At 39.0% G+C, this 14,106-nt stretch overlaps 3 protein-coding genes across 5 annotated transcripts in view; 1 reads left to right on the top strand and 2 right to left on the bottom strand.

Annotated features, from left to right (window-relative positions):
• LOC306869696 (PHD finger protein 21A-like) overlaps positions 1-3,531 on the top strand; it is a 42,546-nt gene extending 39,015 nt beyond the window's left edge. Inside the window, exon 15 of one of the 2 annotated variants that reach the window (XM_079416567.1) lies at positions 169-3,531. In XM_079416567.1, the coding sequence (XP_079272693.1) occupies positions 169-747 (579 nt within the window). In that variant the 3' untranslated portion in view covers positions 748-3,531. The remainder of the gene's footprint in view (positions 1-168) is intronic. The other variant, XM_079416566.1, reaches the window with a different exon arrangement.
• LOC306869708 (ras-related and estrogen-regulated growth inhibitor-like) lies at positions 3,294-7,841 on the bottom strand. 2 transcript variants are annotated; one of them, XM_079416586.1, is made up of 7 exons: positions 7,698-7,841; positions 7,372-7,449; positions 7,222-7,278; positions 7,019-7,092; positions 6,232-6,379; positions 5,820-5,913; positions 3,294-4,478 (listed from the first exon to the last, which is right to left on the bottom strand). In XM_079416586.1, coding segments are annotated over exons 1-7 (642 nt in total). In that variant the 5' UTR covers positions 7,699-7,841; the 3' UTR covers positions 3,294-4,288. The 2 variants fall into 2 exon arrangements, with proteins under 2 accessions (XP_079272712.1, XP_079272711.1); XM_079416585.1 differs by having other exon boundaries at positions 3,356-4,478; positions 7,372-7,467; positions 7,698-7,829.
• A 637-nt stretch (positions 7,842-8,478) lies between these two features.
• Positions 8,479-13,934, bottom strand: LOC306876551 (putative nuclease HARBI1). Its single transcript, XM_079427834.1, has 3 exons — positions 13,843-13,934; positions 11,729-12,418; positions 8,479-11,632 (listed from the first exon to the last, which is right to left on the bottom strand). Exons 1-3 carry the CDS (start codon positions 13,910-13,912, stop codon positions 11,256-11,258), a joined length of 1,137 nt encoding a protein of 378 aa, XP_079283960.1. The 5' UTR covers positions 13,913-13,934; the 3' UTR covers positions 8,479-11,255.
• Between the last annotated feature and the right edge of the window lie 172 nt (positions 13,935-14,106).

Raw genomic sequence — 14,106 nt, 5'->3', positions numbered from 1 at the left:
CATATCCACTTTTACTCTGCGCCATGAGTCATACCACTGAAATTACAAATCTAACTGATGCATTCGTTTATTATCCCATACCTCCAGAAGGCCACTATTCCATAACTATATAATTATGAGATTTTGGTTGCATGAGTCAGCAGCACTGTGTCCTCTCTCCCCACACAGAGATGTATAGACAGCAAGAACAGCGTACTGGCCCAGCAGAGAGAGATGGAGGCTTCGCTTGAGAAAATGAGAGGGCTGGTGCGTCTGATCAGAGGGATCCAGTTGTCTCCCTTCCTCTGCCCTGGGGCCATGGCTAACGGAGAAACCTCCCACAACGGAACTTCCAAACCCAGCAGCTCCAGTGCAGTCACCACAGACACTAACAACAACACAAATGCTCCAACAAGCTCTTCAGAAGCTACGGTGATAATTAGCACCCTCACAAACACGAGCGATACCTTAAAGCAGATTGCCACGAATAACAACCCAGAGGCTGCAGGTGCGAAGAGCGATGAGGGCAGTGAGGAGAGCGCAGAGATCAACAGCACGTCCAGAATCAAGAGCGAACCCACAAATGCAAACGCCGCAGCCTTCAGCAATAACAGCAGCACCCAGGCGGCTCTCAGTACCAACTGCACCGTGTCCGCAGCGGAGGAGACTATAAAAAAACACAAAAACAACAGCGACCTCAGCGCCATCCCACAGGCCCTCCTTGGCTCAATTGTACCCCTTACAGAAGTGACAGAGGGGGTGAAATAGCATTGACTACCCTGCAGCAGTTGGGGCCCAAAGCGTGCCAGTTAACAGTGTTGTTGTTTCGTGTTGTTGTTTCATCTCTTGTATCTATGAGGGAAAGAAAATCCATAGTGCCATTTACTACATGCAGGAAGGAGGTTCCTAAAGTACCAGCAATGTGTATGCTCACGTATGCACACCGAAAAGATTTCTACAAAGAATAATGATATAGAAAAGAGTAATAAAATTTAAAGATATCACACCATTGTGTGCCTGATACAGTTGCCATAGCACCTCTGAGTGGGAAAGCTTCTGAAGGCTGGATCGGGTGAAGGTCTCGTCCTGCTAGAAGAGTAGTGCAGCTTCCTATCAGGTCCTGTAGCTCTGATCTACGATATGGCGTGTTGAGGAGTTCAGCGTCCGTTTTGTCTGTGAAACGCAACCGAGGTGCAGTTGTTTCGTCTAGTTTTCAGTTGTTGTGTCTCCAGGACAGAACTTGGAGCGCAAACACAGGTTCTTTATCACACACTGACAGAAATACAGGTCTTCCAGGCGTTCTTCTGGAGGTTTAACTTGTATCATTTGCATTTGTCTATTTTGTGGTGTTTTTAAAAACCTAAGCATTTCTGTAAATATGTTTTGCTATTTTTTACACATGACCTTATTTCTAATTTTCTTCTTTCTTACAAAAAAAATTCCGTAGTTCTGTTCTGCCAAATAATCGATGCCACAGGGAACTCTTTTACGTTACTCTGAACATTAAATAGATATTTAAGAGTAGTAGAGTAGTATTTGTAGTGTCAGTCCTGAAGTGTCTGTGAGGTAAATTCTGACCATGCCTTATCTACTGAACAGATTCAGTGACTTACTGAGAGCGCGGTTCAGGCGCCGTCACAGAAGGGAATGATCTGAGATGTCTCTCACATCGCTCTCGCTCCATTTCCACATCCAGAGGATTTTTTATTTACCCAGACTGTAGCAGGGGTCTCATGCCTTGTCCAATGACTTGGGAGGGATCACGCAGTCGGAAATATCCCATGAAACTGCTATGCCAGTAACGTTATGCTTATGGGCCAATTTAAGGGCTTCTGTTCTGTATCGTTTGAACACACTTTACTAAACTGTTCACTGTAAACCTGTCCAAAAGCACAACACGGCAGACGTTATACGTGCCTAGAGTAACTACTTCAACCAGTGTCTCCTAGGAACTCTTCTGTTATCGCTTTATTTACCATATCAGAGCTCTCTCACCGCTGTGTATTTCACAGCATGTGACTGCACACGAACAAGCACAGACAAACACCAGACCAGTTCTAACACCTGAGATACAGCTGCGGTAGTTTTAACACTGTATCATGTGCCAAGACACTTCCATAGTGTTTTAAAAAAAATAAAAGCACAAGAAATAATCCAGAAACACGGTGGTGTCAAACACGCTTTTGATTAAAGACAGAAATATCTACAGTGTTTATATCTTCATTTCAGGTTCGTGAGTGTTTTCAATGCTAAACATGCAGCTCTGGCCTGCTGTAGCCTCTGTGTATTGGTTGCCTTAAGTTCTATAGACTATGTTAGGCTGTTTCATTGTAGTGTTATGACTTGTCTGTGTCCTAGAGTCAGTTGTCAGCAAAACTAGTGCATATTTTTCCCTTTTCGGAAACAACCTACTTTATCATCTAGTGTGTGATCATTCAGGTTGTGTTAGCGAGGACAGTGCCTGGGCTGCCTATAGTGAATCGGACCACTACACATAAGAACTCTAAAGTGCTTACGTCTTATATCAAAACATGAAATAAATTGCTGGTATGTTCGTTCACCTTTTTTTATGAAAAAACGTTTAAAGGATTCTATCTCAGTCTGATGATCTGGGTATCCGCCCCCTAATATCGCATCTGCGTTTTCAAAAGTTTTCAACAATCACAGAAGTATTCACACATCTTGTCTGATAGAAACTAATACTATAACATTTCATCACATTTGCGAAAATTACAAAGTGACATGTAGAGAAGCTGCGTTCTGTTTGGTGATTTAATGGTTTGTCAGGTTTTCTAGTGTATTGAAAAAAGAAAGAAAAGGGAAGGGAGCCCTTACATAAATGCTCATTAGATGTGACATTTGCAAATGTCATCTGTCATCCTTTAGGGCCAAGAATCCTAAGGCCAGATGTGGTTAGTAGGACTGACAGTGCGTCTGTGACAGATGTTCTCTGATGAGATAGATGGAAATCTACTGTCTCCTCATTCATGTTCCTTACACATGAGAATTGGGTATTGTGTCCTGAAGTGTGAAATCTGATCACCTCAGATATTAATAGTGTTTACCGAGAGCTCAGGCTTTTGTTCATGTTTTCAAGATACGCATAGTAATGCTTATGAAAATTCACATTCTTACACCTCATGCTGTTACCTCATTCAGGTTGATGAAACCCTCAAATAAAATCAAGGAGAGATTATTGCAATGTGAAAATATCAGTGCTTAATCTAATGTCCTTAACTATAAATTAAGAACAATTTACATCGGTTCGTTGTATAAAAAGTGTCTAGATTATTTCATTATAGTTTTTAAAAGGGATGTGTATTGCTCTTTTGTCATTTTACTTTTCTACATTTTGTATGTTTTGTTTCTTAATCTTGTGTGTTGCCTGATGTCTGTTTATATCTTTTCTCATAGAAGTCCATGTGTAAGTTATTTGAATATATAACTTCATGAATTCTTTCTGTTGAGGAGGCTGGATATTACTGGAGCATTTGGTCAATTTGTATTTATTTATTTTTACCATTTTTGCTAAATAAAATTGTAAATTACGTAGTCTGTTTTTTTCCTCTCTAGATCTGTTTTACATTGAAGCAGCAAATGGATATTAACTGTCTTACCAACGAACATTCAAACAATACAAGCACAATTAATAATACAAAGTTTAGCATTAAGATACATTGTCCTGTAACCCATTTTGGAAACATTTTACTCCACAGAATGGATTGTGCACAATGCCAGGATGTAGTAAGACTAAAAACATCATATAGTAATTGGTCCGGGTCCCTCGTAACATTTCAGTCTCATAGAGGCACGTGAGAATGAAATTGGATCAAAATGCCAAGTCAGAAGACAGATTATCTGCCATTTTAAGCATGACCTAATCATACTGGACAAGCTCAGTCCATCAGAATAAATTTGGTGCCTATAAATAAGCATTTATGACTTCTCACAGATAAAATTCAGTTTAAATACAGAATGAATGTTGCACTGGAAAGACTTAATTTACAGTAATATTGATGCAAAAGAAGAGATATACTGATCTCAAGTGGTCAAATGGATCCATTTTAAATGTTGAAATACTTTATAGTGTGTTTGTCCAAACAATGGAAGGGAGTGTTTTAAAGGAGCCAGTACCACTGCACCTTTAAAATCACACTGCTTTTTGCTGTCTGTCACAAACACACACACACACACCAATGTCCATGACACTATTTGGAAATCCATAAGGCACTTGTTGTTCTCTGAAAGGTTGTCACGCCAGGATACAGCACTACGGTAGTCATGTCTGAACTACGTTTAGTCTTTCTGGTCACCACTGCATGGTTTTACTCCGTGTGAGCTTGTTTTTGAGTGCATGTCTCATCTGCAGCATCCGTGAGCGCTTGTCCATAGCCAGCAGGTGATGCTGAAACTCCTGCCGCACTTCACGCACCAGCTGCCCAAACGCGGCCTCCACTGCTGAAGCGTCCTCTGCCACAGACAGCTCAAAGAAACTGCACCTACACCACCAGTGAAACCCTGACTTTAACACACAGCAACACCTTCAAATTCAAAATATTAAATAATGATGTAATTCAGGCATTAAAATCAAATTGGTTTTTTTACTGAAAAGAGGTGCTCAAATTGAAAATCATCTCAGTGCTTCCAAATTTAGGTATAGTGAAGTGAATAAATCACAATTTTTGATTAAGATGGATAATGAAGATGATGATGATAATAATAATAATAAAATTAGGACAAAATAGCCCCTTTTAATTTAGGAAATTTTAAACAGTCCATGGCATGTAAAGAAGTTAATTATAATTAAATATATGAGTATATTATAAATAAATATTCTTATTGACAGAATATATAATAAAAACAAAAAACACTGTTAGTCAAAATTCCATTCGAAATGCATATGGGTCATTCTGCCCCCCTTTTTGACTTGCAGTAGCGATACTAATTTATTATTATTTTTAAGAACCTGTTATCATTTTTATTAAATACTTTACAGTTCAACAGTATTATAGGGATATTTATTAGTTTGCTTTTAATTGTTTTTACAATTTAATAATAATAATAATAAATTGCAATTAGATATTTGTAATTAAAAATATGAACATTGCAATTAAATATTTTCCCCCAATTTGTTCTGCCTGTGTATTAATGAAATTAAATACATACAGTTTCACGGCCAGTAAAGGAAGGTATGGCAAAATGGCCCTGTAAGCCAAATAATTAAATCATTTTATTGGAAAAAGTTGAGCCAACTTAAAATTAAGGCAACCAGCTTCAGCAGATTTTTGTTTTCTCAACTTGTTGTTTTAAGTTTATACAACAAAAAGTTGAGAATCTCCTACAAAAAGAAGTTGAGAGAACTCAAAAATCTGCTGAAGCTGGTTGCCTTAAAATTTTTAAGTTGGCAGAACTTTTTTTTTTTTTTAACAGTGTACTGTGTGAATTTGCCCCCCTTTATGCATTCTACATTTATATTTTAGTTGGCAGACGCTTTTATACAAAACAAATTACAATTGAGGAATACAAGCAGTTTTCCATAAGATGGCAATAAACACGAGAAGTGCCCATTACACAAGGTTTCAGTCATCGTTCAAAATAGTAAAAGATGGGACAGGAAGGGATAAGGATAATAAGGGAAATGAAAAGTGAAGGCATTTGTTGTTGTTGTTGCTTTATGAGGAGGTAGTTAAATACTCACGAAAAAGAGTTTTTAAGTTGTTTCTTGAAGATTGTGAGGGATTCTAGGGCTAAACACTATTAAATTACCTTTTATTTGTATATATTTCATACCATCACTTATAACTGTGCAGTTATCAGTAATAAGAGCAAAGCGTACTGACCTCAGGTCTGAGGCTAAAGCCTGTCCCTCATTTGTCCTCACCACACGGCCGTTCTCCATGTCGCATTTGTTGGCAACGATGACTGTTGGAATACCTGGAAGACACACACGCAAGTGGCTCTGAAGAAAAATAGACTGCCATTAAAATGACAGCACCTGGAGATGGATGGCATAATAAAAGACTGCAGTGTTGTGATGCTTTCTCTCTCTCTTTATCTCTTTCCACATATCTGTCATTTACAAACTTACATTCACAGGCTGCGGTGTACTATATTAAGAGTTCATGCCGGAGGTAAAATCTCTGAACTGAGACCAATTAAGGCAGGCTGAGTCACACTGAGAGATAACAGCGCTATTCGCTATTTGGAGGGTCCATAAACATGACTACTCGCAGTAGCGAGTCTTAGCCTTACCGAGTGTTTGTTTAACGTGGTCAATCAGTCTCTTCAGGCACGACACAGCCTCAAAACCGCTGCGATCTGTCACAGAGTACATAATGAGAAACCCATCACCCCATTTAATGGAACTCTCCAGAGAGGACGCCGCAGGACCTACACATTCCTAAAAACAAACAGATCTGTGAGGACAGAGGTGATGCACATCTGGACATTCAAAGATGCGATTCTTAAGGAAATTCTGGAGCACAAAGGATGTAAATTAAATCCACAGAGCCAAAACCTCCTGCTTCTCAAATGCTTCAATGTGTTGACAAAAAAAATCGTGCTCTGCAGAGGACCGAAAGCCATACAGGTTTGGAATGGCGTGATGACAGAATTTTCATTTTTGGGTGAGCTATGCTTTTAACACACCTGCTTTATATCATCAGTGCATTACAGGCTCCAAGACCTACACTGGGTGTATCAAAGTCATCCAAAACATCAGACCTGCTTCTCTACTGCATTCAAACAGATGCTAAAGCTTCAGTCTAATTCTATGAATTAACAAGTGCTGCTCTACTATGTAACATGATCAATGGCAGGCGGGCTATTAAAGCCACTTCACCAGCCTGAGATTCAGCAATGCAGACATGAAAGGAATGGAATGAGCCCTGTGTCTCATCAGCCGTTTGACAAGGCAAGATCATCCTGCTGTCTTTCTTTGAGTCGGTGGATAAATATGACTGTAAAACAGAACAGCGCCAGAAGCACAGCGACAAAGAGATGAGAGCCAAAATACAACACAGTTTAGATCACTCTGTACCTTATTAACAGTGTCTAAAATCTCCAGGTCAATCGTCTCCTTGTCCACAATTTTCTGACACCTGTAGGTGACCTCTAAGAGACACAAAAAGTATATGGCATGGCATATGATGCAGATTACTTGACTACAATGCATTTTCACAAACGTTTAGAGCGTGAAAACAGCTTTAAAGCATCAAGGTGTTTGTATTTCTTTTGTGTTACCCCTTTTATGTTCATACTCTCCAATGAAACGTCTGGTGATAAATCTGACACACAGAGCTGGAGTGCAAAAGAGAAAAACAGATCAGTTAGAGTCATCCAGACCAACCAATAGTCATTAACCACCCCCCCAAAAAAACAAAACAGTGTTACCTGTCTTCCCACAGTTCTCTCTTCCCAGCACCACCAGCTTGGCCCTCAACATCTTCCGTACAGATTCTGACATGATCACTGTGGATAATAGTATGTCTGAATATAATAACAACACTCTTAGAGGTAGGCCAAATAAGTGACCGCAGCTACTGTTTGTAACAGGTGCTTTTTCTCGGGTTAAGCTTGACTGCACTTCCGCTATACACGTTAAAGATGTATACGTGGATAAATGCGGCAGAGCAGAGATGCAACTCTGAGCATAATACAAAGTTCAAATATAAGGCACAGAGTTAAAAACTGAAACAAAGTTCCCCAGAAATACTTACTTTGCTCCCCAAAGTTGTTAAAAGTGCGAACAGTGCTTGACTCTGTATCATTGTGTTCCAGTGGAGAGTCTTGTGGAGTTCATATGCTGCAGACTCTGCTGCTTCTGTGCTCTCCGTCTGTCTGCTTGTAATGACATTAGAAATAGCGCGCGCGCATGCACGCACGCACACACTGCGGACAGCACGTCATTGTTCAGCGTGGTCTCTCTTCTTAATCCACACATTCATTCATCACCGGGCTCGACTGCGAGACTCATTAAACAACCAGCTGATTTATCGCCTTTGACAGTCGAGCCTCCGGAGCAGCACAGACAGACCACTCGCTCTTTCCGCCAACAAAACCATTAATTAACCCGGGCTAAAATTAAAGCTTTATATTTTTGCCCTGATATACCGATTACAGAGCATCAGTGGAGACCTGTGAGGAAGAAACTCCTAGTTGGTAAGTGTTACTGGTGATATGAACAAAACTAAATTTTGGGTGGTGATGGCGCAGTGGATAAGACGCATGCCTTTGGTGTGAGAGACCCGGGTTCGAATCCACTGTGAGACACCAATGTGTCCCTGAGCAAGACACTTAACCCCTAGTTGCTCCAGAGGCATGCGACCTCTGACATATATAGCAATTGTAAGTCGCTTTGGATAAAAGCGTCAGATAAATGTAAATGTAAATTAACAACGTTAAAGAAGTTAAGAAATAACTACCAAGAGGTTTGTAAAGTCAGTTGTTCCTGTCTTGAAACAAATAATGCACTTGGCAGAGATATAAACAGACACAACTACTGTTGAGGTGATATTTATTAATTAAATAGTTTTACAGATCTACAGTGTTGGGGAGTAACTCGTTACATGTAACGGAATTACGTAATTTAATTACAAAATAAAAGTAACTGTAATCAGTTACAGTTACTGGGAAAAATGTGTAATTAAATTAGTTACTTATGAAAATGTTAAGGATTAAAAAAAAAAATTTTCACACACACTCCCACATACAGATTTAATTGATTTCATAAATTGCAGTGACTGCTCTAAAATATGAAACACCAATGTTTCAGGAGATTAGAACATGCTTATTTGATAACTCTTTTATTTCCTATATGGGTTTATGTATAGCTATGCTTCATAGCATAAAGATTAACTGTTTTTTCCAAGGCATTGTTAGATTCCAGTGTTTCCTGTCATAGCTATGCAAAGATTTGATTTCAAAAACAGTGTCATTGCTAATAAAATATTTCTGATGATTTTAAATATTTAACCTCAGAGTAATCTCAAAGTAAGTCTGATTTTGTGTTGGCTGTGCTTCAAAGGGGTCAATGATCCACAAGTTGGTATGATTCTTTAGGGTCTTCATGAACGGTCTGCAGTTTGGTTAAAATTCCTCAGTGGTCGTGTAAAACAACACCCTTTTTACATTAACTCATTTTGCTCTGTTCACATTAACTCATTTTGGGGCATGTCCCTTTAAATGCTAATGAGCTCTGCTCATCACCCGCCCCTTTCTTCCGTGGAAGAGCAAAGGCGTTTTGCAAATAATCATAAAAAATTAAGGGTCCTATTTTGACGATATACGTGCATGGTTTAATGCGCACAGCGCAGGTGCACTTAGGGCATTTCCGAATCCACTTTTGCTAGTATAAAGACAGGAAAAACGTTCTGTGCTCCCGGCTCGTGGTCTAAAAGGGTTGTCCCAATTCTCTTAACGAGTAATGGGTGTGTTTTGGGGGATAACGCGCAATAAGCAAATCAGAGTCTCATCTCCCATGTAACCTACACAATAATATCATTTTACACTGTAATCCTTTAATTTTTAATATTTGGCACGTCTGTGTGCTGCTGCGCATCCCTCTGTGTAATAAGCAAAGTTAACACGCGTTGTGGACCCGCCCAGAGGTGCATTTTCTACTAACGCGTTCTTTAAATAACACAAAAATTATTGCGCCATTGACTTTATACTAGATTTGAGTTGGTCTATGGCGCAGTCTATTTTCAGTTCCTCAAAATAGCAACGCGCCAACAATGCGCCTGAACACACCTTTTTTAGACCAGCGTACAAATGGGCGCAAATGCATTTGCTATTTAAACAACGTGGGGCAGGATGGGAAAATGAGAACTGCGTCGGGCTGAAACTAGCAAAACCACTTGCGCCGGGTGTACGATAGGACCCACAAAATGTCAGACTTCCTTCTTCTGGAGGTGCAGCTGGATCACGAACAATGGGTACTGATCTATCCTTCTATGAGTTTTAACTTTTTAACAAAACCTGCCTTGAATTGTCCCTCGTAAAGAAAGCAGTCTGGAGTAAAATTGTTTGCGCAGACATAAACAAATTTAGGTGTATTCAGTGGCGCATTACCATTAAAATCAAAACTAATGCACTGTGTCCTCAGTGGCTCTGATGTCGGGAAAAAAATTCTTATGTTCTTCTACATCACAAAACTACAAAATACCTGCATTGATTACAAGACTTTGTCGCTACAGCTGCTGGAGCGTGGAGAAAATGATGGACTTCCTACAACTGGCTGAGGGTAAAAATATGCTAATGTTGGACAGTACGTCAGCGGTTGTGGGCGGGGCCTGAGCAATATGAAATCATACTGCTCAGAAAATCAAAACGGCTTGATAATTGAGACTTTTAGGATTTTGGGGGATTAAAAAAAGGAGTGAATGGATTTTTATCATTGTAGGGTGGTTGTGTCCACACACTGCTAAGATACATTTATATGCAAACATCATGTAAAAGTGAATTTTGCATCCAATGTCTCCTTTAAAATTTAAACAATCTTAATTCAAGTGAAGGATTTCAAAAGTGTGACAGTAATCAGTGTTGAGTACAACTGTAAGGTTAACCCTGCCTGGTTTACATGTTTGAAAATGATAAACAGTTGAAAACATTAGAAATTTAGAAAAGTAATCAAAGAGTAATCGGTTACATTACTTTAATAAATTAATTGAAAAGTTACACTACTTATTATATTTCAAGTATATCTGTAACCTATTACATTTCCAAATTAATCTTCCCAACACTGCAGTAAAATACTGTATAAAAAACAACTAAATTAAAATGACAGTAACTTGTAATAAAAGACCCTGTCCATTTTCATATCTCGTACCTAATGTATTTGTAAATACTAATAAATAAAAAAAATCCAGCTTTGCAGGTTTTGTGTTCACAGGACATCACATTCATAAAGGGATAATTCACCCAAAAAATTCCATCATCATTCACTTTGACTTTCTTTTTTCTGTGGAACATTATGAAGATATTTTGAGAAACATCTCATTGTTTTTATTTATTCATTTATTTATTTACTTACTTGACGATGAAATTAGTGGTGACCAAAATGTATTCTTCAAAATTTGATTTTTATTTTCCACAGAAGAAATATAGTCTTATGAGTTTGGAACAACCTGAGGTGGAGTAAATTATTAAATTATGATTAAATGACAGAATTTATAATTTTTTTGGTGGAATATTCCTTAACAAAATGTTAGTATCCAGGACGATAATAGCTTGGGTATCTTTTAATAAAAATTAAATGTTGAATTCCATATTCCATCCTAGCTGAAATGATTTTGGATGAGTTCCTGTCGAACTCTGAGAGCCTCTGGGTCGACAGGGTCAGTGGGATCAATATCCTCTCCTGATTGGTCTGTGGCCTCAGTCCTCTCAAAAGTCCAGGCATCAAGGCCAGACTGCAGAGAAATGTTATGTAGCACACAGCAGGCCTGGATGATATGTGAGCATTTCTCTGGGGAATACTGCAGGTAACCTTTTGCCCCATCCAGGCACCGGAAACGTGTCTGAATGGCTCTGAATGTGCGGTCTACAATCTCGTGCGTCGTTGTGTGAGCCAGGTTATAGCGGTAGTCAGTAGGGGACTCCGGACTCTGCACTGGAGTCATCAGCCACTTTTTTAGAGGGTAACGGTTATCACCTGGAGGCGAGACACAGAAAGCACACTGAAATTTTCAAAGGATTCTTTGGCATTGTTAAGAAAAGTCACTACAGCAACCAAACTAATGTGTCTCACCTAAAAGCCAACCTTCGTTATTGTCTTGCTCTTCAAACAGCTTTGCCACTCTAGATTGCTTAAAGACAGCTCTATCTGTCAGACTACCTGGCCAATGTGTCTCAGCGCTCAGCAGCAGTCCTCTGGCATCACATACTAATTGGCAATTGATTGAGTGAAATCCTTTTTTATTTACATAGGAAGAGTCATCTGCATTGGGAGCTTTAATGGCTATATGCGCACAGTCCACTACTCCCAAGACATTAGGAATTACTGCTATTCGGTAAAACTCCTCTTTAGACTGCTGCCTAGTGGCCTCATCCCTAGTGAAGGCGATAAACTCTGGTGCTTTCTCAATCAGAGCTTTAGTGACATTAGAAACACAACGGCTCATGGAGGCCTGGCTTATGCCGATCGCATCTCCCATCTTGCTCTGGAAGGACCCGGTTGAGTAGAATCCCAGGGCTGCGAGTATCTGAACATCTGGGCTGATGGCTCGTGATCTCTGTGTCCGTCTCAACAAGCTGTCCTTTAGCAGTTCCACCAGGTAATAAATGAACTCACGTGGGAAGCCAAATGTTGTCAGCAGAAATTCATCTGAGACTGTCTCGATATCAAATCGATCAAGTGTTTTGTGCCCACGGCCATGCAGCAGCAGGTCACAGTCTAGGACTGCAATAGAGATTGCCATTGCAACATACTCAGGAGAACCTGTGGGCAAATGATACATGTGAATGTCAACTAGTGCCATGTAATGCCATGTCAGTAACTAAAGCATGATATATCCAAATTTTCACATTTCATCATAGTTGGGTAAACTTATATAGTGGTGGATGAAAACTACAACAAATATTATTTTTACATTTTGTTATACAATTAGGTCCATATATATTTGGACACAGGCACATTTTTATTATTTTAGCTGTGGACCAAAACATATTCAAGTTACAATTATATAATGAATATGGGTTTAAAGTGCACACGTTGAGCTTTAATTTGAGGGAATTTCTCATCACAATTGGAGGAAAGGTTAAGGAATTACAAGAATTACATTCTTTAATATGTACCTCCCCCTTTTTCAAGGGACCCTTAGTAATTGGACAGTTGACATTCGTTCATTATTTCTAAATTAATTAAGCAGGTAAAAGTTCTGGAGTTGATTCTAAGTGTTCCATTTGCATTTGAAAGCTGTTGCTGTGAATCCACCTCATGCAGTCAAAGGAGCTCTCCATATAAGAGAAACAGACAATTGTTAGGCTTCAAAAACAAAACAAATCCATCAGAGAGATAGCAGGAACATTAGGAGTGGCCAAATCAACAGTTTGGCACAGTCTGAGAAAAACAATAATGCACTGGTGAGCTCAGCAGCATAAAAAGGCCTTAACATTCATGGAGGACAACAGTGGTGGATGACTGGAGAATCCTCTCCATGGTAAAAAAAAAAAAAACCCTTTCACAATATCCAGCCAAGTGAAGAACACTCTCCAGAGGTAGATGTGTCACTGTCAAGGTCTACGATCAAGAGAAGACTTCACGAGAGCAAATACAGAGGGTTCACCACAAGGTGGAAACAAGGCCAGATTAGACTTTGCCAAAAAAATCTAAAACTTCATAGTACAAATGTACGATGACCCGAAACATCCAGCAAAAGCACCTCGTGGAATATTCTGCAATGGCCAAGCCAATCTCCTGATAAAATGGTTGTAATTCCTAAGCATTCAATTGAATATTTTGTTCAACCCCTTGAATTAAAGCTTAAAGTCTGCACTTCAATTTCATCTTGATTGTTTCATTTTAATTCTGTTCTGGTGGCATAAAGAGCTAAAATTCTGAAAACATTGTTAGTGTACAAATATATATGGACCTAACTGTATGTACATTGTCTCTGTGTACACACACACACATATATATATAACACAAGTTTAAACCTTATTTTGACCTAATCGCATATTTTATATCAATTAAACTGAGCTGGGTATACGATCGAGTTTTTTGTCGACTGGTAGCTGCTAACGAGCTCAGTTCAGTATTTCACACAAAACCGAACCTAACCAACTCTTGAATTAAATTATCTCAGTGAACAAATTATTTATGTAGTCGATAAACACAACGGTAGTGGGAAATAGTCAGATTACCTGAAAAGTATTTAATCGTTACCTGCGCTGGCGATTGTTTGTGTACGCCGACATTGAAATTTGACGTCATTCACGTAACAAATTTCCTGTATAGCGGCTGCACTTTCGATATTTGTATTGGTTGTTTTTAAGAATAAATTAAGATAATGCCATATTAAGTGTATATCAAAATGTAACACATATGTGCATAGAATTGTATTAAATAATAATCGCATACACTCCTTTATTCAATTTTTTTTAAATAACGAAAGTGGCGTGGTTGAA

Source organism: Barbus barbus (genome assembly GCF_936440315.1).
Source record: "Barbus barbus genome assembly, chromosome: 1".
NCBI classification, from domain to species: Eukaryota; Metazoa; Chordata; class Actinopteri; order Cypriniformes; family Cyprinidae; genus Barbus; species Barbus barbus.
The sequence above is the reverse complement of the archived record's forward strand: the minus strand, read 5'-3'. Positions and strand labels throughout refer to the sequence as shown.